The following is a 24,794-nucleotide window of genomic DNA, read 5'->3' as shown; positions in this document are numbered from 1 at the left end:
GAAGAAGAGAGACTCCTCGGCAATTATTAATATCGGTTCTGTCCCCTTTTCTATGCAGTGGATGAATTAGGGCACTTTTGCAGTCTTCAGGTATTTTCTCAGTTTCCCAGATATGTCCTATTAGTTGAGTGATATTTTTTATAGTATTAGTGCCGTTCTGCAGTAGACCGTCTTCTAAGGATGCTTTATTGTTTTTAAGTCTCTTAATTTGTTTAGTAATTTCCATTTCGTCAGGTCCTTTAGAGTTAGGGTTGATGTTATTAGTTTGCAGTGATTGGAATTTATTCACTGCTTCTGGACAGTTTAATAGTTTTTCTTTAATAATTAGCAAGTATCTAGAATGAAATTTTCACTCTACAGCGGAGTGTGCACTGATATGAAACTTCCTGGCAGATTAAAACTGTGTGCCGGACCGAGACTCGAACTCGGAACCTTTGCCTTTCGCGGGCAAGCGCTCTACCGGGTGAGCTACCCAAGCACGACTCACGGCCCGTCCTCACAGCTTTAATTCCGCCAGTACCTCGTCTCCTACCTTCCAAACTTCACAGAAGCTCTCCTGCGAACTTTGCAGAACTAGCACTCCTGGACGAAAAGATATTGCGGAGACATGGCTTAGCCACAGCCTGGGGGATGTTTCTAGAATGAAATTTTCACTCTACAGCGGAGTGCGCGCTGATATGAAACTTCCTGGCAAATTAAAACTGTGTGCCGGACCGAGACTCGAACTCGGGATCTTTGCCTTTCACGGGAAAGCGCTCTAGGAGACGAAGTACTGGCGGAATTAAAGCTGTGAGGACGGGGCCCGAGTCGTGCCTGGGTAGCTCAGTCGGTAGAGCGCTTGCCCGCGAAAGGCAAAGGTCCCGAGTTCGAGTCTCGGTCGGGCACACAGTTTTAATCTGCCAGGAAGTTTCATATCAGCGCACACTCCGCTGCAGAGTGAAAATCTCATTCTGGAAACATCCCCCAGGCTGTGGCTAAGCCATGTCTCCACAATATCCTTTCTTTCAGGAGTGCTAGTTCTGCAAGGTTCGCAGGAGAGCTTCTGTAAAGTTTGGAAGGTAGGAGACGAGATACTGGCAGAAGTAAAGCTGTGAGGCCGGGCGTGAGTCGTGCTTCGGTAGCTCAGTTGGTAGAGCACTTGCCCGCGAAAGGCAAAGGTCCCGAGTTCGAGTCTCGGTCGGGCACACAGTTTTAATCTGCCAGGAAGTTTCATATCAGCGCACACTCCGCTGCAGAGTGAAAATCTCATTCTGGAAACATCCCCCAGGCTGTGGCTAAGCCATGTCTCCACAATATCCTTTCTTTCAGGAGTGCTAGTTCTGCAAGGTTCGCAGGAGAGCTTCTGTAAAGTTTGGAAGGTAGGAGACGAGATACTGGCAGAAGTAAAGCTGTGAGGCCGGGCGTGAGTCGTGCTTCGGTAGCTCAGTTGGTAGAGCACTTGCCCGCGAAAGGCAAAGGTCCCGAGTTCGAGTCTCGGTCGGGCACACAGTTTTAATCTGCCAGGAAGTTTCATATCAGCGCACACTCCGCTGCAGAGTGAAAATCTCATTCTGGAAACATCCCCCAGGCTGTGGCTAAGCCATGTCTCCACAATATCCTTTCTTTCAGGAGTGCTAGTTCTGCAAGGTTCGCAGGAGAGCTTCTGTAAAGTTTGGAAGGTAGGAGACGAGATACTGGCAGAAGTAAAGCTGTGAGGCCGGGCGTGAGTCGTGCTTCGGTAGCTCAGTTGGTAGAGCACTTGCCCGCGAAAGGCAAAGGTCCCGAGTTCGAGTCTCCGTCGGGCACACAGTTTTAATCTGCCAGGAAGTTTCATATCAGCGCACACTCCGCTGCAGAGTGAAAATCTCATTCTGGAAACATCCCCCAGGCTGTGGCTAAGCCATGTCTCCACAATATCCTTTCTTTCAGGAGTGCTAGTTCTGCAAGGTTCGCAGGAGAGCTTCTGTAAAGTTTGGAAGGTAGGAGACGAGATACTGGCAGAAGTAAAGCTGTGAGGCCGGGCGTGAGTCGTGCTTCGGTAGCTCAGTTGGTAGAGCACTTGCCCGCGAAAGGCAAAGGTCCCGAGTTCGAGTCTCGGTCGGGCACACAGTTTTAATCTGCCAGGAAGTTTCATATCAGCGCACACTCCGCTGCAGAGTGAAAATCTCATTCTGGAAACATCCCCCAGGCTGTGGCTAAGCCATGTCTCCACAATATCCTTTCTTTCAGGAGTGCTAGTTCTGCAAGGTTCGCAGGAGAGCTTCTGTAAAGTTTGGAAGGTAGGAGACGAGATACTGGCAGAAGTAAAGCTGTGAGGCCGGGCGTGAGTCGTGCTTCGGTAGCTCAGTTGGTAGAGCACTTGCCCGCGAAAGGCAAAGGTCCCGAGTTCGAGTCTCGGTCGGGCACACAGTTTTAATCTGCCAGGAAGTTTCATATCAGCGCACACTCCGCTGCAGAGTGAAAATCTCATTCTGGAAACATCCCCCAGGCTGTGGCTAAGCCATGTCTCCACAATATCCTTTCTTTCAGGAGTGCTAGTTCTGCAAGGTTCGCAGGAGAGCTTCTGTAAAGTTTGGAAGGTAGGAGACGAGATACTGGCAGAAGTAAAGCTGTGAGGCCGGGCGTGAGTCGTGCTTCGGTAGCTCAATTGGTAGAGCACTTGCCCGCGAAAGGCAAAGGTCCCGAGTTCGAGTCTCGGTCGGGCACACAGTTTTAATCTGCCAGGAAGTTTCATATCAGCGCACACTCCGCTGCAGAGTGAAAATCTCATTCTGGAAACATCCCCCAGGCTGTGGCTAAGCCATGTCTCCACAATATCCTTTCTTTCAGGAGTGCTAGTTCTGCAAGGTTCGCAGGAGAGCTTCTGTAAAGTTTGGAAGGTAGGAGACGAGATACTGGCAGAAGTAAAGCTGTGAGGCCGGGCGTGAGTCGTGCTTCGGTAGCTCAGTTGGTAGAGCACTTGCCCGCAAAAGGCAAAGGTCCCGAGTTCGAGTCTCGGTCGGGCACACAGTTTTAATCTGCCAGGAAGTTTCATATCAGCGCACACTCCGCTGCAGAGTGAAAATCTCATTCTGGAAACATCCCCCAGGCTGTGGCTAAGCCATGTCTCCACAATATCCTTTCTTTCAGGAGTGCTAGTTCTGCAAGGTTCGCAGGAGAGCTTCTGTAAAGTTTGGAAGGTAGGAGACGAGATACTGGCAGAAGTAAAGCTGTGAGGCCGGGCGTGAGTCGTGCTTCGGTAGCTCAGTTGGTAGAGCACTTGCCCGCGAAAGGCAAAGGTCCCGAGTTCGAGTCTCGGTCGGGCACACAGTTTTAATCTGCCAGGAAGTTTCATATCAGCGCACACTCCGCTGCAGAGTGAAAATCTCATTCTGGAAACATCCCCCAGGCTGTGGCTAAGCCATGTCTCCACAATATCCTTTCTTTCAGGAGTGCTAGTTCTGCAAGGTTCGCAGGAGAGCTTCTGTAAAGTTTGGAAGGTAGGAGACGAGATACTGGCAGAAGTAAAGCTGTGAGGCCGGGCGTGAGTCGTGCTTCGGTAGCTCAGTTGGTAGAGCACTTGCCCGCGAAAGGCAAAGGTCCCGAGTTCGAGTCTCGGTCGGGCACACAGTTTTAATCTGCCAGGAAGTTTCATATCAGCGCACACTCCGCTGCAGAGTGAAAATCTCATTCTGGAAACATCCCCCAGGCTGTGGCTAAGCCATGTCTCCACAATATCCTTTCTTTCAGGAGTGCTAGTTCTGCAAGGTTCGCAGGAGAGCTTCTGTAAAGTTTGGAAGGTAGGAGACGAGATACTGGCAGAAGTAAAGCTGTGAGGCCGGGCGTGAGTCGTGCTTCGGTAGCTCAGTTGGTAGAGCACTTGCCCGCGAAAGGCAAAGGTCCCGAGTTCGAGTCTCGGTCGGGCACACAGTTTTAATCTGCCAGGAAGTTTCATATCAGCGCACACTCCGCTGCAGAGTGAAAATCTCATTCTGGAAACATCCCCCAGGCTGTGGCTAAGCCATGTCTCCACAATATCCTTTCTTTCAGGAGTGCTAGTTCTGCAAGGTTCGCAGGAGAGCTTCTGTAAAGTTTGGAAGGTAGGAGACGAGATACTGGCAGAAGTAAAGCTGTGAGGCCGGGCGTGAGTCGTGCTTCGGTAGCTCAGTTGGTAGAGCACTTGCCCGCGAAAGGCAAAGGTCCCGAGTTCGAGTCTCAGTCGGGCACACAGTTTTAATCTGCCAGGAAGTTTCATATCAGCGCACACTCCGCTGCAGAGTGAAAATCTCATTCTGGAAACATCCCCCAGGCTGTGGCTAAGCCATGTCTCCACAATATCCTTTCTTTCAGGAGTGCTAGTTCTGCAAGGTTCGCAGGAGAGCTTCTGTAAAGTTTGGAAGGTAGGAGACGAGATACTGGCAGAAGTAAAGCTGTGAGGCCGGGCGTGCTTCGTGCTTCGTGCACGGCCTGCAAATCTTTTTCAAACGGTTTTACAGAACCTATTCCGTAAAAAATAATTAATTTCTGAAATACTTTTAGCTTTATATGGCAGCTTCATGATGAAGTGCCAATCATTTCGATAATGGTCATAACTATTGTGGTATTTCACAGATGAGTATCAAATTTGAGAACGTTGCCATCAAAAATAGGGGTCGCTATGAATTTGTGTTTGATGCATATTACACATTCTATTGCTGAGTATGAAATACAGATGAGGTTTTGAAATTTTCGTAAAACTTTGGATCAATATCTGCTTCCAATCTCGAAAAAATTGAGCATCTGCAGCAACTTACTTCCGATCGCAACGCGCGGGAATGAAATATTCATAACGCCTGTCATATCTCGTAAACCGCTGGAGATAACGAAACGAGATCTTGGCAAATGATACCAAGATAAGAGGAGAGTACTTTGCCGAATGGTTAAAATAAGTAACTTTATCAATCGCGATATAGCAGAAACTATAGTTTATAATTCTTTTTTACCGGTAATGTAATTGCATAAGACTTATCAATAGCCAGTGAAAACGTACGAGTGCGGGATGTAAATAATATTGCGATATACATGGTAAAACCAGGTACATTTGTGAAAAATTCACTGTGATAAAGTATATTCTTTCTGGACCAGACAACTATTATTTACACTCACTTGAAAAATTCTGCACTAATACAGTGTATAATATTAAATTCCTCTGCCTTCAGTATCCTAAATAAATATTGTGTAACTGTTTATAGAGCTCCCTCAGGAAAGCTGAGTACATTCCCCAAGCAAACAATCACTTTTAACTCACCTCACAAAAACAATTATGCGTTGTTATTGTAATGTAAATTTTCTTTCCTGTAAAAATATGGCAGATTTTGAGCATAAGTCAACAGTGAAAATCTACAAATCTTCAGCAGACATTTGCAGCAGTTGGAATGAGACAATGTGTCAAGCTAAAAACGTCAATAATAAATTTAACCTTTATCTAGATTAATTTGTTCCATTGTTTGACACATCGAAAAATAACACAGATATGCTTCATACAGAGAGATCGCTTTTGAAACATGAAAACAGCAGTTTCAACATTTGTTAGCACTCATGCTAACTAATGCGAGAGTGAAAAACAACACCCACTCACAAACAGAGAATAAAACGTATCGGTAATGCGTAACAAAATACGAACTGCAGAGAAATTTAAACACGAATAAAAAGTAACACGAGCCAAAAATTTATATTTCGTTTTCAAAATCAAAATAAAGCCACTTGATAACGAATACTAGGCCTATTTACTGCGAACTTTTGCTCACAATTTTAGTCAAATGTATCCAAAATGCAAGATATTCCACCAGAAAAAAATAATAATTGTACTAGGTATATAGTTTTTACATACCTTCGTGTGCTCAGTGGGTTGGAAATTGACCCGATGAATCGCTGAAAGACATTTCCAACGCAGATTCGCATCTTTCGGAAAGGATTATTTTCGGTCGAGTTCCGTAATTCCCACGACACCTTGGCACACAACACTTGTAAACCATGTTCACAGTAGCTTCACTACACGTAAACACTGTAATCGCTAGTTTTAAGCACGAATATAGCACTCGATCCAACAAACGTGTAGATAAACAAACGCTTCGAAACACAACATGGTGGCCCGCTTGGAGTGACGTCACGACCTGCTATGAATTTCGCGCCGCGGCCTTGTCTCTAGGTGGTGGTGCTCCTATCCGCATCCTCCAATGAGGATGACACGGCGGTCGGACGGTCCCGGTAGGCCACTCGTGGCTCAAATGGCTCTGAGCACTATGGGACTTAACATCTATGGACATCAGTCCCCAGGCCACTCGTGGCCTGAAGACGGAGTGCTTTCTTTACCACTGGTGAACAGGCACTGGCCACTTTGCCGCTTGCTACAGGACAGGTTCAAAGTGGATTTGGTTTTGTTTTGCCTTGGTCCGGACTGCTTAATTTGTATTCGGTCCAGTACCCGAGGCAAGGTCGGCTTCTTAGACTTTTAGTTACGAAGTCTTGAAGCCTGGACTTAGACAGTTTATTGTACAGTTCTATTCCTTGATAGAAAATATTCTTCTGAATTTTATGTTTGTTATTCATGGGTAAATGTAAGTCCAGTATATGTCTCGTATCACAGTCATGGACAGAGCTGTTTGTAGTAAGTACCTAGGTTAGTTTCTGTGTGCGTAACTGAGTGGTGAATGTAGTGGCATTGTGTGGTGCGGGAATTGCATCCGCTTCTACTGTGCAGCGAGCATTACCTGACGCATGGCGTGTGCCGCGCAGGTGACGGACATGCGGCAGTGGGCGGTTCGCTTTCTGCTGGGGTTGGCGGCGTGGGCGGCATGGGCGGCGCCGGCTGTGGGCGGCGGGCTGCTCTTCCCTCGGGACTCGGAGTCCCGCGAGCTGCGCTCCCTGGACGGCGTCTGGAGCTTCCGCCTGGACCCCGGCACGCAGGGTTACGACGACGCCTGGTACTCCGCCGATCTCAGCCAGGTACGCCTCGACACGTGCTGCCAGCAACCAGGATGGCAACTGCACTCACGTCGATACGTCTTGAATCCTCAGTCGATAATGTGACAACATATCTGGCCTTGATCTCCTTAAGAAGCTTCCATGGCAAAGACACTAAATCCATCAGCATGCAGCAGAAAGTAAGGTCACATCCATTAATTCAGTTCAAAATGGGGAGAGGGGTACGGCAAAATCTCACCAAATATCATTTAAATGGGGGGCAATCGAGTTATATTCATGTGGGTTGCTGGCCATGTTGGTTTGCCTGGGAATGACGCTGCTGATGCTGCAGCCAAGGCCGCCGTCCATCTCGGTCGGCCCGCCTCTTACTCTGTTCCCTCGCAAGATATTTGTACTTTCCTCTATCAGCGTATCGCGTCACTTTGGCATGACCATTGGTGCTCCCTTCATGGGAACAAACTCAGAGAAGTTGCTGAACAGTTCAGAGAAAATTTGAGTCTCGTAACAAATAAATACCCCACTCATACGGTTATAGTTTGTGGTGACTTCAACCTTTCCTCGATATGTTGGCAAAAATACTTGTTCAAAACCGGTGGTAGGCAGAAAACATCTTTAGAGATTGTCCTAAATGCTTTCCCCGAAAATTATTTCGAGCAGTTAGTCCACGAACCCACGCGAATTGTAAATGGTTGCGAAAACACACTTGACCTCTTAGCCACAAACAATCCAGAGCTGATAGAGAGCATCATGACTGATACAGCGTTTAGTGATCACAAGGTCGTTGTAGCTAGGCTCAATACCGTTTCTTCCAAATCCACCAGAAACAAACGCAAAATAATGTTATTTAAAAAAGCGGATAAAGTGTCACTAGAAGCCTTCCTAAGAGAAAATCTCCATTCCTTCCGTACTGACTATGCAAATGTAGACGAGATGTGGCTCAAATTCAAAGATATAGTGGCAACAGCAATTGAGAGATTCATACCTCATAAATTGGTTCAAAATGGTTCAAATGGCTCTGAGCACTATGGGACTCAACTGCTGTGGTCATAAGTCCCCTAGAACTTAGAACTACTTAAACCTAACTAACCTAACGACATTACACCCATCCATGCCCGAGGCAGGATTCGAACCTGCGACCGTAGCGGTCGTGCGGTTCCAGACTGTAGCGCCTTTAACCGCTCGGCCACTCCGGCCGGCCTCATAAATTGGTAAGAGATGGAACTGATCCCCCATGGTACACAAAACAGGTCCGAACGCTGTTGCAAAGGCAACGGAAAAAGCATGCGAAGTTCAGACGAACGCGAAATCCCGAAGATTGGCTAAAATTTACAGACGCGCGAAATTTGGCACGGACTTCAATGCGAGATGCCTTTAATAGGTTCCACAACGAAACATTGTCTCGAAATTTGGTAGAAAATCCGAAGAAATTCTGGTCGTATGTAAAGTACACGAGCGGCAAGACGCAGTCAATACCTTCGCTGCGCAGTGCCGATGGTACTGTTACCGACGACTGTGCCGCTAAAGCGGAGTTATTGAACACAGTTTTCCCAAATTTCTTCACCAGGGAAAACGAATGGAATATTCCAGAATTTGAAACACGAACAGCTGCTAGCATGAGTTTCTTAGAAGTAGATACCTTAGGGGTTGCGAATCAACTCAAATCGCTTGATACGGGCAAGTCTTCAGGTCCAGATTGTATACCGATTAGGTTCCTTTCAGATTACGCTGATACAATAGCTCCCTACTTAGCAATCATATACAACCGCTCGCTCACCGATAGATCTATACCTACAGATTGGAAAATTGCGCAGGTCGCACCAGTGTTTAAGAAGGGTAGTAGGAGTAATCCATCGAACTACAGACCTATATCATTGACGTCGGTGTGCAGTAGGGTTTTGGAGCATATACTGTATTCAAACATTATGAATCACCTCGAAAGGAACGATCTATTGATACGTAATCAGCATGGTTTCAGAAAACATCGTTCTTGTGCAACGCAGCTAGCTCTTTATTCGCACGAAGTAATGGCCGCTGTCGACAGGGGATCTCAAGTTGATTCCGTATTTCTAGATTTCCGGAAAGCTTTTGACACCGTTCCTCACAAGCGACTTCTAATCAAGCTGCAGGCCTATGGGGTATCGTCTCAGTTGTGCGACTGGATTCGTGATTTCCTGTCAGGAAGGTCGCAGTTCGTAGTAATAGACGGCAAATCATCGAGTAAAACTGAAGTGATATCAGGTGTTCCCCAGGGAAGCGTCCTGGTACCTCTGCTGTTCCTGATCTATATAAATGACCTGGGTGACAATCTGAGCAGTTCTCTTAGGTTGTTCGCAGACGATGCTGTAATTTACCGTCTAGTAAGGTCATCTGAAGACCAGTATCAGTTGCAAAGCGATTTAGAAAAGATTGCTGTATGGTGTGGCAGGTGGCAGTTGACGCTAAATAACGAAAAGTGTGAGGTGATCCACATGAGTTCCAAAAGAAATCCGATGGGATTAGATTACTCGAAAATAGTAAAATTCTCAAGGCTGTCAATTCAACTTAGTACCTGGGTGTTAAAATTACGAACAACTTCGGTTGGAAAGACCACATAGATAATATTGTGGGGAAGGCGAGCTAAAGGTTGCGTTTCATTGGCAGGACACTTAGAAGATGCAACAAGTCCACTAAAGAGACAGCTTACACTACACTCGTTCGCCCTCTGTTAGAATATTGCTGCGCGGTGTGGTATCCTTACCAGGTGGGATTGACGGAGGACATCGAAAGGGTGCAAAAAAGGGCAGCTCGTTTTATATTATCACGTAATAAGGGAGAGAGTGTGGCAGATATGATACGCGAATTGGGATGGAAGTCATTAAAGCAAAGACGTTTTTCGTCGCGGCGAGATCTATTTACGAAATTTCAGTCACCAACTTTCTCTTCCGAATGCGAAAATATTTTGTTGAGCCCAACCTACATAGCTAGGAATGATCATCAAAATAAAATAAGAGAAATCAGAGATCGAACAGAAAAGTTTAGGTGTTCGTTTTCCCCGCGCGCTGTTCGGGAGTGGAATGGTAGAGAGATAGTATGATTGTGGTTCGATGAACCCTCTGCCAAGCACTTAAATGTGAATTGCAGAGTAGTCACGTAGATGTAGATGTAGATGTAGATGTAGATGTAGAAGTGAAACCTCTCCGAACAGCCTGGTGGACTTTCTCCCGGCCGTCTCGCCGTGAGGAAGTAACGTCGGCTCGGTTGCGAATAGGGCACTGCCGCTTTAGTCACCGCCACTTGTTGAATGGCGACCCTGCACCCAGCTGTCCTTTCTGTAGCCAGCCATTAACAGTCAGGCATTTTCTGATCCTCTGCCCCTATTTTAGCCACTTACGTTTCAGTGTTGGGCAGCCGTCCGCTTTGCCAGACATTTTAGCAGATGACGTGAGAGCTGTGGCTTTCGTTTAAGTTTCTAAAAAGCAAGTAATATGGCAAAAGAGATTTGATTTCTACCTGGTGACTCCGGTTTCTTGTCGACGTCTTTTAGATACTCTTCCGTAACGTCTTGATGTTTTAGATTTGTTTTTTCTTCCTTTTTGTGTTGGACCTCGCAACGGTTTTTTCCTCTCGCGGTCCCAGCATTCTCTGGTTCTTTACTGGTCGTTTATGACCTTAGATGTTTTGCGCCCAAAACCCCACACAAAAAAATGCGGGGCAATGAAAATCTCATGTCAACTTATTAGTTCAGAGAATTTACGTTATTATAATTAACATCTTATTTTATAGAATTAATGTTGAGCATAGACAGTACTATAGTGTCCACCAATCTTTATGGGCTCTCTAACCTGAGTGCTTTACACGTGTGCATGCCTGGGATTCCCAGATATTGAATAAGTGCCGTGATTTCATTCGGTTAGTTCCCTTCCGCGCAGGTCGAAATCACTGCATGTTAGTTAGTGAGTCAATTGCGATATTCTGCAACGCATATAAGGTCGATGTTATTGTGTTCGAAATCAATTTATATCAAAACATCGACGAAGCTTATGTTACACAGCACTCCGGCAAGTGGAAACAAATTCGCCAGCAAGAAGCTGATCTTTTGTGGAAGGAAGCTAAGCTGAAGTTCACTGATTGGTTGGTTGGTTTGGGGAAGGAGACCAGACAGCGTGGTCATCGGTCTCATCGGATTAGGGAAGGATTGGGAAGGGAGTCGGCCGTGCCCTTTCAGAGGAACCATCCCGGCATTTGCCTGGAGTGATTTAGGGAAATCACGAAGTTCACTGACAAGAACTATCTTACTGATCACATAAATCAGTAGATTGGAAAGCTACGTAATCATGTGGTTCAAAGGAAAGTACAAACGGTGTTGTTTTTCATCTGCAGAGTAAGTCAAGGTCCAATGACGTCTAATGTATGTATTACATCAAAAAATGTCAATTATTTCGCTACCCGTCAAAACGATTAATACTATTGTCGCGGAGCCTTCTTTTCCAGCTGTCTCTCCCTGTCTGTCTGAATACTAGTCAGGATTGACATGTTTAAAATAAAGTGTTTTTAATCGCGTGTTAAAAACGCTATTCAAAACACTTACTAAATCGAGGCACTACATTTTTTTCTGTAAAATTAGAGGCAAAAACGATAATTACCTTTAAGATGGACTACAAGAGTTTTTTTTATTAATTGTCTTGAAAGCTGCCAAACAGCAGAGAATATTCAGAGCATATCCATTCCTATAACGGATAACATTTTGTTTTATGGAATTAATTCCGAACAACCTAATAGGTATTTTAGTGGTATGAAAAAAAGCCACGAACACATGAAATAAGTTTAATTATTTAAGAATTACAGGGTAAACCCCACGTTAGGGGAAGAGGGGGACACTAAATCTCATCAAATTTCACTAAGGGGTGACGGGGCGTCCCAATAAAAACAAAAACTCACGTATTTAATGGACGTCAGCTATACTCGTCTATTACTCATTTTTTTTAAAAATACCGTTCCAGAAACGGAAACAATTAACACTAAGCCTATAGATCACTTAATACATAGAGCATATAAACACTCTGGACAAAAATTTAGCCACCCTAGGGTGACTTTACGCTAATACCGTGTAACATTGCCTCTAGGTTGCGTAATACCCTCAATTCACCGAGGAAGGAAGTCTACAGTTTTTTTCAGCTACACCGTATGCAGCTGACGCCACTGATTGATGATTACATCCCGCAGTGCTACCACATTGCGGGGCTGTTGATCGCTACGATTCACAAGTTAATTCCAGACATTTCATATGTTAGTAACATCAGCTGATTTAGCGCGCTAATGGAGGTGCAATGGGGTTGCCGTAGTTTTTATCAAACCAGGAACGTATGCATGTGGGCCCGTGAATATGTCTGTTTATATTGGAAGATAGGAGTGTTCTTGGCATAGTCATCACGTGGATATAGAAAAAAGGACAATACTTAATCACTGAGAACATTCCGTTAAAATCGGATTCACATTCACGCTATCCTGAATGACTATACCCAAGTGATGGTACGACAAACACCCGCCAAACATCGGAGAAACACTTACAGTCCAAAATACGCCTTCCACACCACTCGTGTTAAAACGCCTCATCTAGTCGTCGGTGCACTCCACACCTTGCAGTATTTCAAAACACGCGCACTCGCAACTTCTCGAACCACACTACATGTCCCTTTCAGATACTATCTAGAAAAGAATTGTTAATTATAGGCCTCTAAAGAAGTTGTTGTTAGTCTAATTTTATGTTTTTACTTCCGCAAGGACCAGATACGCAGATTCCTGAAGAATGTTCCCTGAATTCACATTAATAATCTGACTACTTAATTTTCTAAGTAGCTTTTCGATAGATATTAGCAATTTGTCTTCGAGCGTCCACTATTTCAGATTTTCCAGGTTATAAATCGCCCTAGCTACGAGTGTTAATGCAAAGTGATGAACCCATTTCATTCCCTGGAAGTTACCTCAGAACGTGAATATCACTAACCTTGGTGCTAATGACAAGAGAAGACGAGTTCACGTAAAGCGCAACAAAAAATGGTGAATGTCGCTCTTAAGTAACGCAATTGAACATAGAATACGACCGAGCGAGGTGGCGCAGTGGTTAGCACACTGGACTCGCATTCGGGAGGACGACGGTTCAATTCCGCGTCCGACCATCCAGATTTAGGTTTTCCGTGATTTCCCTAAATCGCTCCAGGCAAATGCCGGGATGATTCCTTTGAAAGGGCACGACCGGCTTCCTTCCCCGTCCTTCCCTAATCCGATGAGACCGATGACCTCGCAGTTTGGTCTCTTACCCCAAACAACCCAACCCAACCCCATAGGATACGAGCGTGAAACTGTTAATCGCATCAACGCTATGTCAAACTGTTGCAAATCACACCTCATATGTAAGATCTGTGCAGGAACAAATTTCTTGGTCGTTTGTTATCTGTTTTGCCTAATAATCTATAAACATTTAGCATGTGTTGTGAATGCAATGGTCCACAGTTATATAGTCTCAGTAGGACAAAATCTCGGTGTGACTACATCAGCTTCAACTCATCCTGCTTGCCGATAATCGATTATAAAACGCCATGTGCAGAGTAACACCCAATTCAAGCGCACCATTCTGTGGAAGTGCATGAGAAGTATAACATGGAGACAAACACAAACGCCTGAAATTGATAACACCTGGAAAAGGTGTGAGTTAATGTATTTGCGAACTCAAAATGCAATAGATGAACAGTATAATTTACCAATACATTAGTTTCACAACCTTGTCGTGGTGGCGATGAATAAACAAGGAATAACATTAGCTAATATTCCTTTTGAAAAAGTCTCAGATTTCAAAGGAAGTAAAATTACAGAGTCCCTGGAAACTTGGCATTGAATGGAAAAAGTTACTTATAAGCCACTTAAGTTTACAGATGCTTAATAGAGACGGATTCACACCAACAAGTGTTCTGTAAAAAGTGAAATGTGAATAAAGACTCGATATTCTGTTTGTGAAATCTGAACACAAACTACATGTAAAGAATACGAGTGAACCTAACCTGACTTCTATCATATTTCGCAGTCATATGAAGGCAACTGCAATGCTTGCGGCAGGCTAAGCTTCATACAAGCGATGTTTTCTGGTAGAAGGCATTCAGTCTATACAAATGTCTGCAAAACTACTTGCTACAACGTGCTGTACAGGATTACGAACAAGGAGAAAGTGATATCTTTGCTCGGCAATCCCTGGTAGACCAAAACTGACTTTCACAGTTTAGCATTCCTGTCTGCTGAAAGTCAGTCAAAGCTCTCCATTCGCAGAAAGATTGACTGATACTTTTTCGCTTTGGCAAAGATTTCTCAATCTGTCAGAAAAAGGCGACACGAGACTGAATGTCTCTGATCAAAAAATTGACATTCTACACTGCACAGTCTAGTAGCAGGGCTGTGTATGTTCTGTCATAAACCGCTGACTCAGCACCTGTCAGCGTTTTTTTTATCTGCAGTTTCATATTGCAAATGAGACACTGGTGCATGTCATATTTCGCTGACAGCAGCGTCAGCACTTCCTTATCTCGAAGGCCATACTGGGAACCTCATACCAAGGCCAGTGAGGGGAGAGGAGGTGAGGGAGGGAGGACCAGGTATCATGTAACATCAGTCTCAGTGGCAGCCCTGCAGCCAGGCGACTAGCGCGAGTTTTGGTGTTCTCGTAAAGATAAGTTATTTTAGATTATAAAACATATAGATTAGTACTGATTACGTGGTAAATAAGTGTATTAGTGTGCCGTTTAAGTGTACCATTAAAGGTTTCATTTATCTTTACGTAATATAGCAGAAAACGCGAAAAGACCGTACAGTCGTATTTTCTGTTTACGTTCTGCTGCAGCAAATCTATAGAATTTCGTTTAGTTGTTCCTTGCTCTCTCCAGCAATTTAACTTAGCGTACCTCTTCATTATTTAACTAGCATTTCCGGAAAGTAGCGTAAAGTTTAACTTGTTGTTTCAGAAACTTTGCACTTTTGTTTTTGTTTACACACAGTTGCGTATAGGCCAAATTTCTGTAACCATATTTTCGTGTTTATCTGTAATTTAACTGACTTATTCTTAATAAACTATTACGTTTATCATGAGTAAAAAGTGCTTGACTTGCCGTAGAATTGTTAGGTCGGGGCTTTGGTGTGATGGGTGCTGTAGTTTTTTCCATGTGGGTGACTGTAGTGGCGTGGGAATAGGGGAAATAAATGAGACTCATCAGTGGTTTTGTAGGATTTGTAGTAGAGATAGGAAGATACTGGAACAGGAGGGGAAAATTGCCGCCCTTCAGGTTGAGTTAGACAAGGCCAGGGGAGATCTTGACAGGTTAAGGAGGGAGAAGGGTAAAGAGAGGTGGGAAGTGGCAACAGGCAACAGGAGGAACAGGCCTAGAACTTTGTCTGACAGCTTTATGGTGAATGTGGAAAATAGATTTGACCTGTTGCTTCAGTTAGAAGCTGGTGAGCTTCAAGCAGTTGCAGGTGTAGACAGGGCACAACAAACTTTCAGCAGCAAAGTGAAAAGTAAGAATGTAGGGAAATCAGTAAAGAGAAAGAAAGTGTTGTTGTTAGGTAGTTCCCATGGAAGAGGTGTTGGCCAACTTTTGCAGGATGAACTAGGATCAGAATACCAGGTCACCAATTTTTTTAAACCTAGTGCTGGTCTGGAGCAGGTGACAGAGGATTTAAGATCACTTTGCAAAGATTTCACCAAGGAAGACACCGTGGTTATAGTGGGTGGGGCAGGTAACACTATGACAGAGATCCTGGGTACAGTATAGAGTGTGACCTGGCAAAGATTGCATCAGCATCGAAGCATACTAGTGTTGAGTTTGTATCTGTTCTTGGGCGCCATGACCGACCTCATTTGAACTCTTCTGTCAAGAGAGTTAATTTGGAGCTGGAACAGCTGCTCATGTCGGGTGCGGGGTCACACATTGGTGTGGTTCATGTTGATTCTCTCAGTAGGTGGGATTATACTAGGCATGGCCTTCACCTCAACAGGAAGGGGAAGGGTAAATTGGCTGGGGAAATAGCAGGAAAGTTAAAGGGGGGAGGCACTGTCATGAGTGGTAAAATACCAGTGGTTATAGGATTCAGAAAAGACCCTTTTTTAGGGTAGGGAGGACAGAAAGAAAGCAAATTTTAAGAGAGGTTAGAACTGAGACAAACCTTCAGTTTGAGAAAGAAATCAAAAAACATAATTCCAGCTTATTACATCAGCATAAACAGCCATTGGCTAAGAATTTTCAACTGTCAGCAGATATTTTAACTCCACCCAATTTTAACTCAGTCAATGTGAAATGTCAGCTATCTTTATTGCATCAAAATATTCGAGGACTGAGAAATAAAATTAATGAATTAACTATCTGCATAGATGAATTAGAGTCTTCAAACCCAGCTGACATAATCTGCCTCTCTGAACATCATGTGACCACTGGTTTGGAACTTTTAAGTGTTACAGGGTTTAGGTTAGCATCTCACTTTTGTAGATCAGAAATGGAGAAAGGAGGAGTTGCCACATTCATCAGGAACTGTCATAAATTTAAGAACATAGACATTCATAAATTTTGCCTAGAACAGCATATGGAAGCATGTGCAACAGAATTAGATTTTCACAAAAAATCTTTCATAATATTGAGTGTATATCGAGCACCTGCAGGTAACTTTAATCTGTTTGTAAACCACCTTGAAGCTGTACTGGCCCATTTAACAACCAAAAACAAAGAAATAGTGGTTGCTGGTGATTTCAATGTAGATTTCCTTAAAGACTCTCCCAATAAGAACTTATTTGAGTTAGTAACACTATCTTTCAACTTAATTCCCACAGTAAAGTTCCCCACTAGGATAGCCACTTGCTCACAAACAGCCATTGATAATATCTTTATAGAAAAGTCCAATGAACAAAATTATATTACAAAACCAATAGTCAATGGCCTCTCAGACCATGACATGCAGTTCCTTCTGTTAAATGTTAATACTGAACAGGATATAAAATCTGTTAAATCTGAGTTCAAGAGGGTAATCAGTAAGCCAAAAATTGATTATTTTAGGACACTCCTCAGAGACATTCACTGGACTGATGTTTACCGTGCGCATGGCATGAATGAAAAATATAACATTTTTGCTAATAAAGTGCTTACCTTATTCGAACACTGCTTTCCCCCAAAACTTACCAAGGTTAGAGCTAAGTCTACAAAGAAGCCATGGATTACTCGAGGAATAGGGGTATCTTGTAAAACAAAAAGAAAACTGTATCTGTCAATCCGAAACATTTCCAATGCTGATGCTATAGCACATTATAAGAAATACAGCAAAATATTAAAGACTGTAATACGGATGTCAAAGCAAATATATTACAAGGAAAAGATAGCCATATCAGATAACAAAATAAAGACAATATGGGATACAGTGAAGGAGGAGACTGGTAGAACCAGACATGAAGAGGAACAAATAGCATTAAGAGTAAATGATACATTGGTGACAGATGTGTATAGTGTTGCAGAACTTTTTAACAAACATTTTATAACTGTTACTGAAAAGATGGGGTTGTCAGGTTCGGTAGATGCTGCTATGGATTACCTTAGACCAGACATTTCAAGTAACTTCCATAATATGAATTTGACCCTCACTACCCCAACAGAAATAATGTCCATCATAAAATCTTTAAAATCAAAAATATCTAGTGGGTATGATGAAATATCAACAAAGTTAATTAAAGAATGTGATTTTGAGCTAAGTAACATATTAAGCTATCTGTGTAACCAGTCGTTTATCAGTGGAATATTTCCTGAATGGCTGAAATATGGTGAAGTTAAGCCACTGTTTAAGAAGGGAGATAAAGAAATAGCATCAAATTTCCGTCCAATTTCACTGTTGCCAGCATTCTCAAAAATTTTCGAAAAAGTAATGTACAGTCGTCTTTATAACCATCTTATCTCAAATAACATACTGTCAAAGTCACAGTTTGGATTTCTAAAAGGTTCTGATATTGAGAAGGCTATCTACACTTACAGTGAAAATGTGCTTAATGCATTAGACAAAAAATTGCAGGCAACTGGTATATTTTGTGATCTGTCAAAGGCATTTGACTGTGTAAATCACAATATCCTTTTAAGTAAACTAGAATATTATAGTGTAACAGGAAATGCTGCAAAATGGTTCAAATCTTATATCTCTGGCAGGAAACAAAGGGTGTTATTAGGAAAGAGACATGTATCAAGCTATCAGGCATCATCCAACTGGGAACTAATTACATGTGGGGTCCCACAAGGTTCCATTTTGGGGCCCTTACTTTTTCTTGTGTATATCAATGACCTTTCATCAGTAACAATACCAGATGCCAAGTTTGTTTTGTTTGCCGATGATACAAACATTGCAATAAATAGCAAATCAAGTGTAGTCTTAGAAAGATCAGCCAATAAAATATTTGTGGACATTAATCACTGGTTCCTAGCCAATTCTTTGTCACTAAACTTTGAAAAAACACACTACATACAGTTCAGAACTTGTAAGGGGTGTCCCAAGAGTATATGTCTAACATACGATGACAAGAAGATAGAAGAAGTGGACAGTGTTAAATTCTTGGGATTACAGCTTGATAATAAATTCAACTGGGAGGAGCACACCACAGAACTGCTGAAGCATCTTAACAAATCTCTGTTTGCAATGCGAATTTTGTTAGACATAGGGGATATAAAAAATGAAAAAGCTGGCATACTATGCTTACTTTCATTCCATAATGTCATATGGGATTATTTTTTGGGGTAATTCATCAAGCCAAGCTAAAGTTTTCCGGGCACAAAAACGTGCAGTAAGAATTATATGTGGTGTGAACTCAAGAACATCCTGCAGAAGCCGGTTTATGGAACTAGGGATACTAACTACAGCTTCCCAATATATTTATTCCTTAATGAAATTTGTCATTAAAAATATATCACTTTTTCAAACCAACAGCTCAATTCATGGAATCAGTACTAGAAATAAGAATAATCTTCACAAGGATTTAAAGTCACTTAGTCTTGTACAAAAAGGTGTGCATTATTCAGGAACACACATTTTCAATAACTTGCCAGCAGCCATAAAAAGCTTAACAACCAATGAAATTCAGTTTAAGAGAAGCCTAAAGGATTTATTGGTGGCCAACTCCTTCTACTCCATTGATGAATTTCTTACTATAATCTAACTTCTGCACCATTTCAGTGCAGTAATGTGTTCATTGTAAATAAGTATTACAGTAGTTGTATTACATGTTTATTACCTTATAAATAAATAAAAAACTTTTTTATTTTCAATTCTGTCCATTAGTATTTGTAAAATGACTCTTAGTGTTCATTAAAAAATGACGATCATTCCACTTGGGACCTGTGGAACGGTACATTAGCTTATTTGTTTTAGTTGTAAATATTTGTCATGTATTGTCGTTTTTCTGACATGTTCCACATCCTGGAGGACCTCCTCACTACGGATCAATTGGAATGAAAGTAAATCTAATCTAATCTAATCTAATCTAATCAGCACGTTCTTATCGTCAAGGCCATTTCAGGACTCATGACATCAGCATAACTGCATCTGGCCACTGGTTAAGGGCAGTTAGGGGGAGGGGAGGGGTAGTGGGAGACCCCCTACTTACCATATATTGTGAAACATCTCACAACTGTCAACCACAAATTAAATATTGCCGCATCCAATAATCTGTCTAATTAAACTACATGATTATGGAAATATAAGAAAAATTGCTACCAAAATTCGATTTCATACGCCTTGCAGGTGCATTAAACCATCAAAATATGCCTAACGCCGCCCTCCATTGCTTTATATTCTAAACAAATGCCACAACACATATTAAACTAGTGGTATTCTCTATAATGTACACACATGTAGATGTGGGGATTGTAATGTTCTAAAATTTTGGGGTCACAACGGGAAACATTAGAGATTCTGCCAACCCATGATGCTACCTCAGCTGAAACAAACACTTAATATCAAGCCCTCAGTCACATCGTTCATGTTGTGATGTGTATAAATTAATGATGTCATAGAGTGTTCCACAAAAATTGGCGGCGAATAATAATATAATAGTATAATTTAACGGTATATTCCGCGATTTGTGAGTGACAGAGTGCCAAATCGCAGAGACTTAAACCATTCTCCGTCATAGAAATTACGCCTTTAAATGGAGTTACTGTCGTGTGTGTACGAAAAAGAAAACAGGAAATTAAAGAGATAGAAGCCAAAAAACGAAAACTGGTGTATATAGCGAAAACAGCTTTCGTAAAGAAGAATAAAAACTGAAAACAGAATAAGGAAAAGCTATTACAGATGTGCAGGCAAAGCGTACATATTGTTTTAAACAGAGACAGTTAATAGCCCTGGTAAGTGGCGATGTGTTCGAATCCTGCCCGAAATTGATGGATTGGAACATGTTTACAACAATAAAGAACGCACGAAAAATCTGTTTACAAAGCTCCATTCCCACCTGGATCTACTCACAATGGATGGTTACATCGTATCCAAATGTGTTAGACTGGATATTGTGTACCTAGCAACAGAACAACCACTTGCAGAGTTTAAAACCAGTGGAGTAACAACATATAATGGCTGCTCATTTGCAAAAGTTGTAAACATAAAGTTCTTTGCTGAAATTCCACAAAAATGTGCAGCATGAGAGCCGGGAGCGTACACCCAGGAAGATGTGAAGAGTTATAACAATAATGTTACGCACGAAACAAGAGATAAAAAATTAAAATTCGCTATGTTCTTGCCTAGAAGAAGTGCTGGAAACAGAGCTAATTGTCAAAGCCATAAAAGAGATAGTTTTCAGAAAAAAAACCTTGATGTGTATTGGATTTCGAGAACATATCTTCCTTGTACCTGTAAAATTACTGGCTGAAGAAAGGGTTAGGACAGTTAAATGTAGATATAAATTATAAGTTAAAAATGAAACTAGATATTATTAAAACTACACCAAATGAAAGTAACGGAAGAGTAATTTTCTGTGTGTGAACGTACAGACAAGAATAAAGTTTGACAATATATTATGCTTTCTTATGTACTGTCCTGGCGAAATCCTAAAGAATCTTCCATTTACAATGATCTACGTGTGTGGGATGTGGATAGTTGTAAAGATAGCTGAAAGTTTAGCAAACCCCTACATGACTTCGAAGTCCTAAATTTCTGGTTTTCTTTTCTTTCACATACGTACCATGCTTGGGGGCTTATTACTCAAGTATGCAAACTGCAGAACACCACACATAGGCTGACATTTTTTTCTGTTCGCAGAGATGCTCACCATTGCAATATGACAACTGGCTGCTACTGAGCAGTTCAGAATTACCATTGCAAGCTGCTAATCCATCAGTTTTAAACTCGGAAAACGGTTGTTACGTAGTTATCGACAGAACTTACAATTCGTATTTATTGACACAGAATACCACTGCATTTAGAATACAAAATGCACAACAGAATCTTATAGCTGTAAACAGGATTCATCGTGTGCTTTACACTGTGCAAGACTTTTTTAAGTGTATTAAACACCATCTAACAGTGTTTGCTGTGTGCTCCGCTTTACTCTGTGCCAATTGCTGCATGTTAACGAATAACTTACAGAACAATCGTTGTGTAGGGTTTAACATAGTTTCTGCTGCTTGTCTATTGGCGTACAGGTAGGGCAATAACTATATTCTATATGGATGTTGCTATAATAAGCTACTCTGACTGCGATAGAATTGCTGTATTAAAAACAGGGGATGTAGGAAACATTGTTTTCCACAATACCGTCAGCGGCACAGTCTGTCCATTGCGATATTGCATTCTGTCACAGACAAACCGCGGAATATGATATTAAATTATCCTGTTGTGATATTATTCGCCGCCATTTTCCGTGGAAGATGCTATGATATCATTAATTTATACACAGCATATAACGAACCTACACTTTCGGATAACTGAAATAATTGATGACACCTATTCCTAATGTCCCTGTTGTCCGGGAAAAAGCATCGGCTCCAAGGAACAAATTAAATCCAAAAGCATGTAGAATCAGTTATAGCCGGATCGTTATTGCGCGGATGCAACTTCGCAATACCGGTCGAAAGAAATTTGACAAATGATAAAAACTACAAAGTAGTGAAATTGCAGATAATGAAGTTAAATATTTTTAATATAGTTTGCAATGTTAATAGAAAACGGTCGCTAACTGACTGCGTTAATCAATTTGGAAAAGTATTTAAGTAACAATTAATGCAAAACAATCAGGCGGGAGTCGGCACAATAACGCTGACTCGAGCTCAGATTCAAAATCACAGTTAGCAACATGAAATAAAACTAATCGTGAAATCAGTAAAAAAAATTGCACTAAGCATATGCACTTGACTGGTAATTCTTTGGCAATCAGTTTGCGTGATAAATAGCTTTGCGCAGCCTACTATGATGCCTACTATTAATATTTCTGTTCTTAAATAAATATGTCTTACTAGTACGTAACTTTCATTAAATAACTACTGATTAACGTTTGCTTAAAACTCTTACGTATTTTGGAAATGAGAGCACAGATTAGTGATCACACAAGGAAATTATAGATTCTGATGTACAATAATCCTTGAAAACTCCCTTACGTTATTTTTTCATAGTCACTGAAAATTCACCGAGCAACAAAGTCCATTATCTTTAACTATTAGTCTCAATTATTTTTTAAGTTTTGACAGCCTTCATTTTACATACATTATCAAAATTAAATTAGCTCAGCAATTTTAGTCTTTTTATTATCAATGGCAACACTCGGTTTTAATTAATAATGATGGGGTATGACCCTACTTGGTAACTGTTCAGGTTTAAGCACTTGTAACACAGAGTTAACGTTAAGCTGGTAATTGTTCACAAAATGAAACTACTATGCTGGCCACTCTTTATACATTTCTAAATATTAAAGTTGGTCTGATCTTACTGCAATGAGAAGCTGCTGGTGCTGCTTAAGGTACTAATCGCCGGCAATGCATAGCAACAGGATCTTCTAGTGTCGCATTTTGGACCCACAGTGTTAATTCCTCTTGATGCTTTTTGTACTGTGCCCAATTAACACTGTAATTATGCCTCGCTATAGCATACAATTCTTTCATTTGGTACCTGACAATGCGCCACACTACACGCTGCTAGCAACAACTGCGCCTGAGTGCTTCTGTCTGACTCTACTGCACAAGAGCTAGCAGCAGACTCAATTGCTCAGTGTGTATTGCCGCCCAGCAACAATACTCCCTACTTCAAATATACTCTTTGATTGTTCACAATAGTAAATCGCCCTGACTATACCAGCGTGTTTACTATATGTTATTACATAGTTCTTTTTTAGCTATTGCATTTAAATTACATAATCATGTTCATTCATAATAATACATTTACAAAATAGTGACAAAATATATTATATAAAAATTACGCCAGTTCTCAAAATTACAACATTAATACTGAGAAAATTCTTTGGTTAGACATTGTGTTGTGTCACAAGCATACATGAGATTCACATAGTATTCTCCCGAAACTGCTTTACAAATCAACATTAATGGAACCAGCCTTCTTTGGTAGTTGTATGAAGCATTTACTAGGTGGAGTGCAATGTTCGCTTGGAGGTGATATCTAGCATATACATTGACAACTAGGGTTATACTATTCGGTGAGACAGTAGGCGTTGTCTGTTTAGTATGAGTAGCCTGCAACTGTAGAGTAAACTGCAACTGTAGAGTAAAACTTATATAATATATTACATATGCCAAATCACAAGCCCAGGAGCAGGCAACGTTATTGTTACCTCCCTTATTAACTTTATAAAGTATCTAGATGTGTGACTACAGGAAACTTTTACGTCTGCCTTGACTAAAGAACATATTATAACTAGGCTGGAGACATCTAGCGAATGGATCGTGTGTTTGATCTTTGTGCGAATCTGTTTACGTATGTACACGATGACTTGTATGTTTGTTTTCAACTACTGTGTTATAGAATATAATTACGTAACTTCGGTATTCATTGGTAATCCCTCACCGCTTTTGCTGCTGTGATCACATTATTTTGTCTCTTACATATTTTTAGATTACTGTGAGCAATAACAGAGGAAAAATACAGCATATAAAGCTTTTAGAAAGCCTTTTGATCGCAAATTGCTTTTATTTGCATAGTTTCCACTAAGCTTGTGTCATTTATAATAATAGCAATTACTGGCAATCAGTAGTATCCTTTATTTTGTTTCTAGTGAATAAGATGATGCATTATCTTTGTCCCTTGTAAAATGGTTCTTGAGAACAACGTAAATGTGGAAATATTTAATTTAGGCTGTGTTGTGACTTACATCAAGAGTAGGCCTAATTAATTACATTCAGTTTGTCTATTTGATTGCTTAACATAGTATTTTTTGCTAACACGTATTTTCTGCAGATATAAGTATGATCAAGTTACTTTTACAATATCGAATTACTTGGCCTTACAAAATGTCAACTGTTATCCGACATAGAAATTTAGCATTGGAGTACATATTTCAGAATTTTGATCACTGATTTGCCAAATACGTATATATATGGAAATTTACTCTTTTTTCTTTTACATTGTAGATGTATTTATGCAATATTGTAACAATAGATTAATTGATTTCAGTCTTTCAGCGTTTTACATGTCTTAAACTCAACAAACAATGTAAACATCGCACTTTTCGCGCTACCGAAGTATTATGCAGACATTTTAGAATTTTTAAAACTTTTAGATATGGAAGATAATTAATTTAAGGCTCTGTTGCGTTTTCTAATTGTGCACCTATGTATATTCCCCCCCATGAACCATGGACCTTGCTGTTGGTGGGGAGGCTTGCGTGTCTCAACGAT

At 41.4% G+C, this 24,794-nt stretch overlaps 1 protein-coding gene and 2 non-coding genes across 3 annotated transcripts in view; all 3 read left to right on the top strand.

Annotated features, from left to right (window-relative positions):
* Positions 1-811: 811 nt before the first annotated feature.
* On the top strand, positions 812-884 carry Trnas-cga (transfer RNA serine (anticodon CGA)). The gene has a single exon. It is a non-coding gene; the product is annotated as a tRNA-Ser (tRNA).
* Positions 885-2,910: 2,026 nt separating this feature from the next.
* Positions 2,911-2,985, top strand: Trnal-caa (transfer RNA leucine (anticodon CAA)). The gene has a single exon. It is a non-coding gene; the product is annotated as a tRNA-Leu (tRNA).
* Positions 2,986-6,735: 3,750 nt separating this feature from the next.
* Positions 6,736-24,794, top strand: part of LOC126108660 (beta-glucuronidase-like) — a 149,826-nt gene continuing 131,767 nt past the window's right edge. Inside the window, exon 1 of the mRNA XM_049914005.1 lies at positions 6,736-6,942. Coding sequence (XP_049769962.1) covers positions 6,742-6,942 — 201 coding nt within the window. The 5' untranslated portion in view covers positions 6,736-6,741. The remainder of the gene's footprint in view (positions 6,943-24,794) is intronic.

Source organism: Schistocerca cancellata, chromosome 1, assembly GCF_023864275.1.
Source record: "Schistocerca cancellata isolate TAMUIC-IGC-003103 chromosome 1, iqSchCanc2.1, whole genome shotgun sequence".
NCBI lineage: Eukaryota > Metazoa > Arthropoda > Insecta > Orthoptera > Acrididae > Schistocerca > Schistocerca cancellata.
Note: the sequence above shows the minus strand (reverse complement) of the source record. Positions and strands in the feature narration are given on the sequence as shown.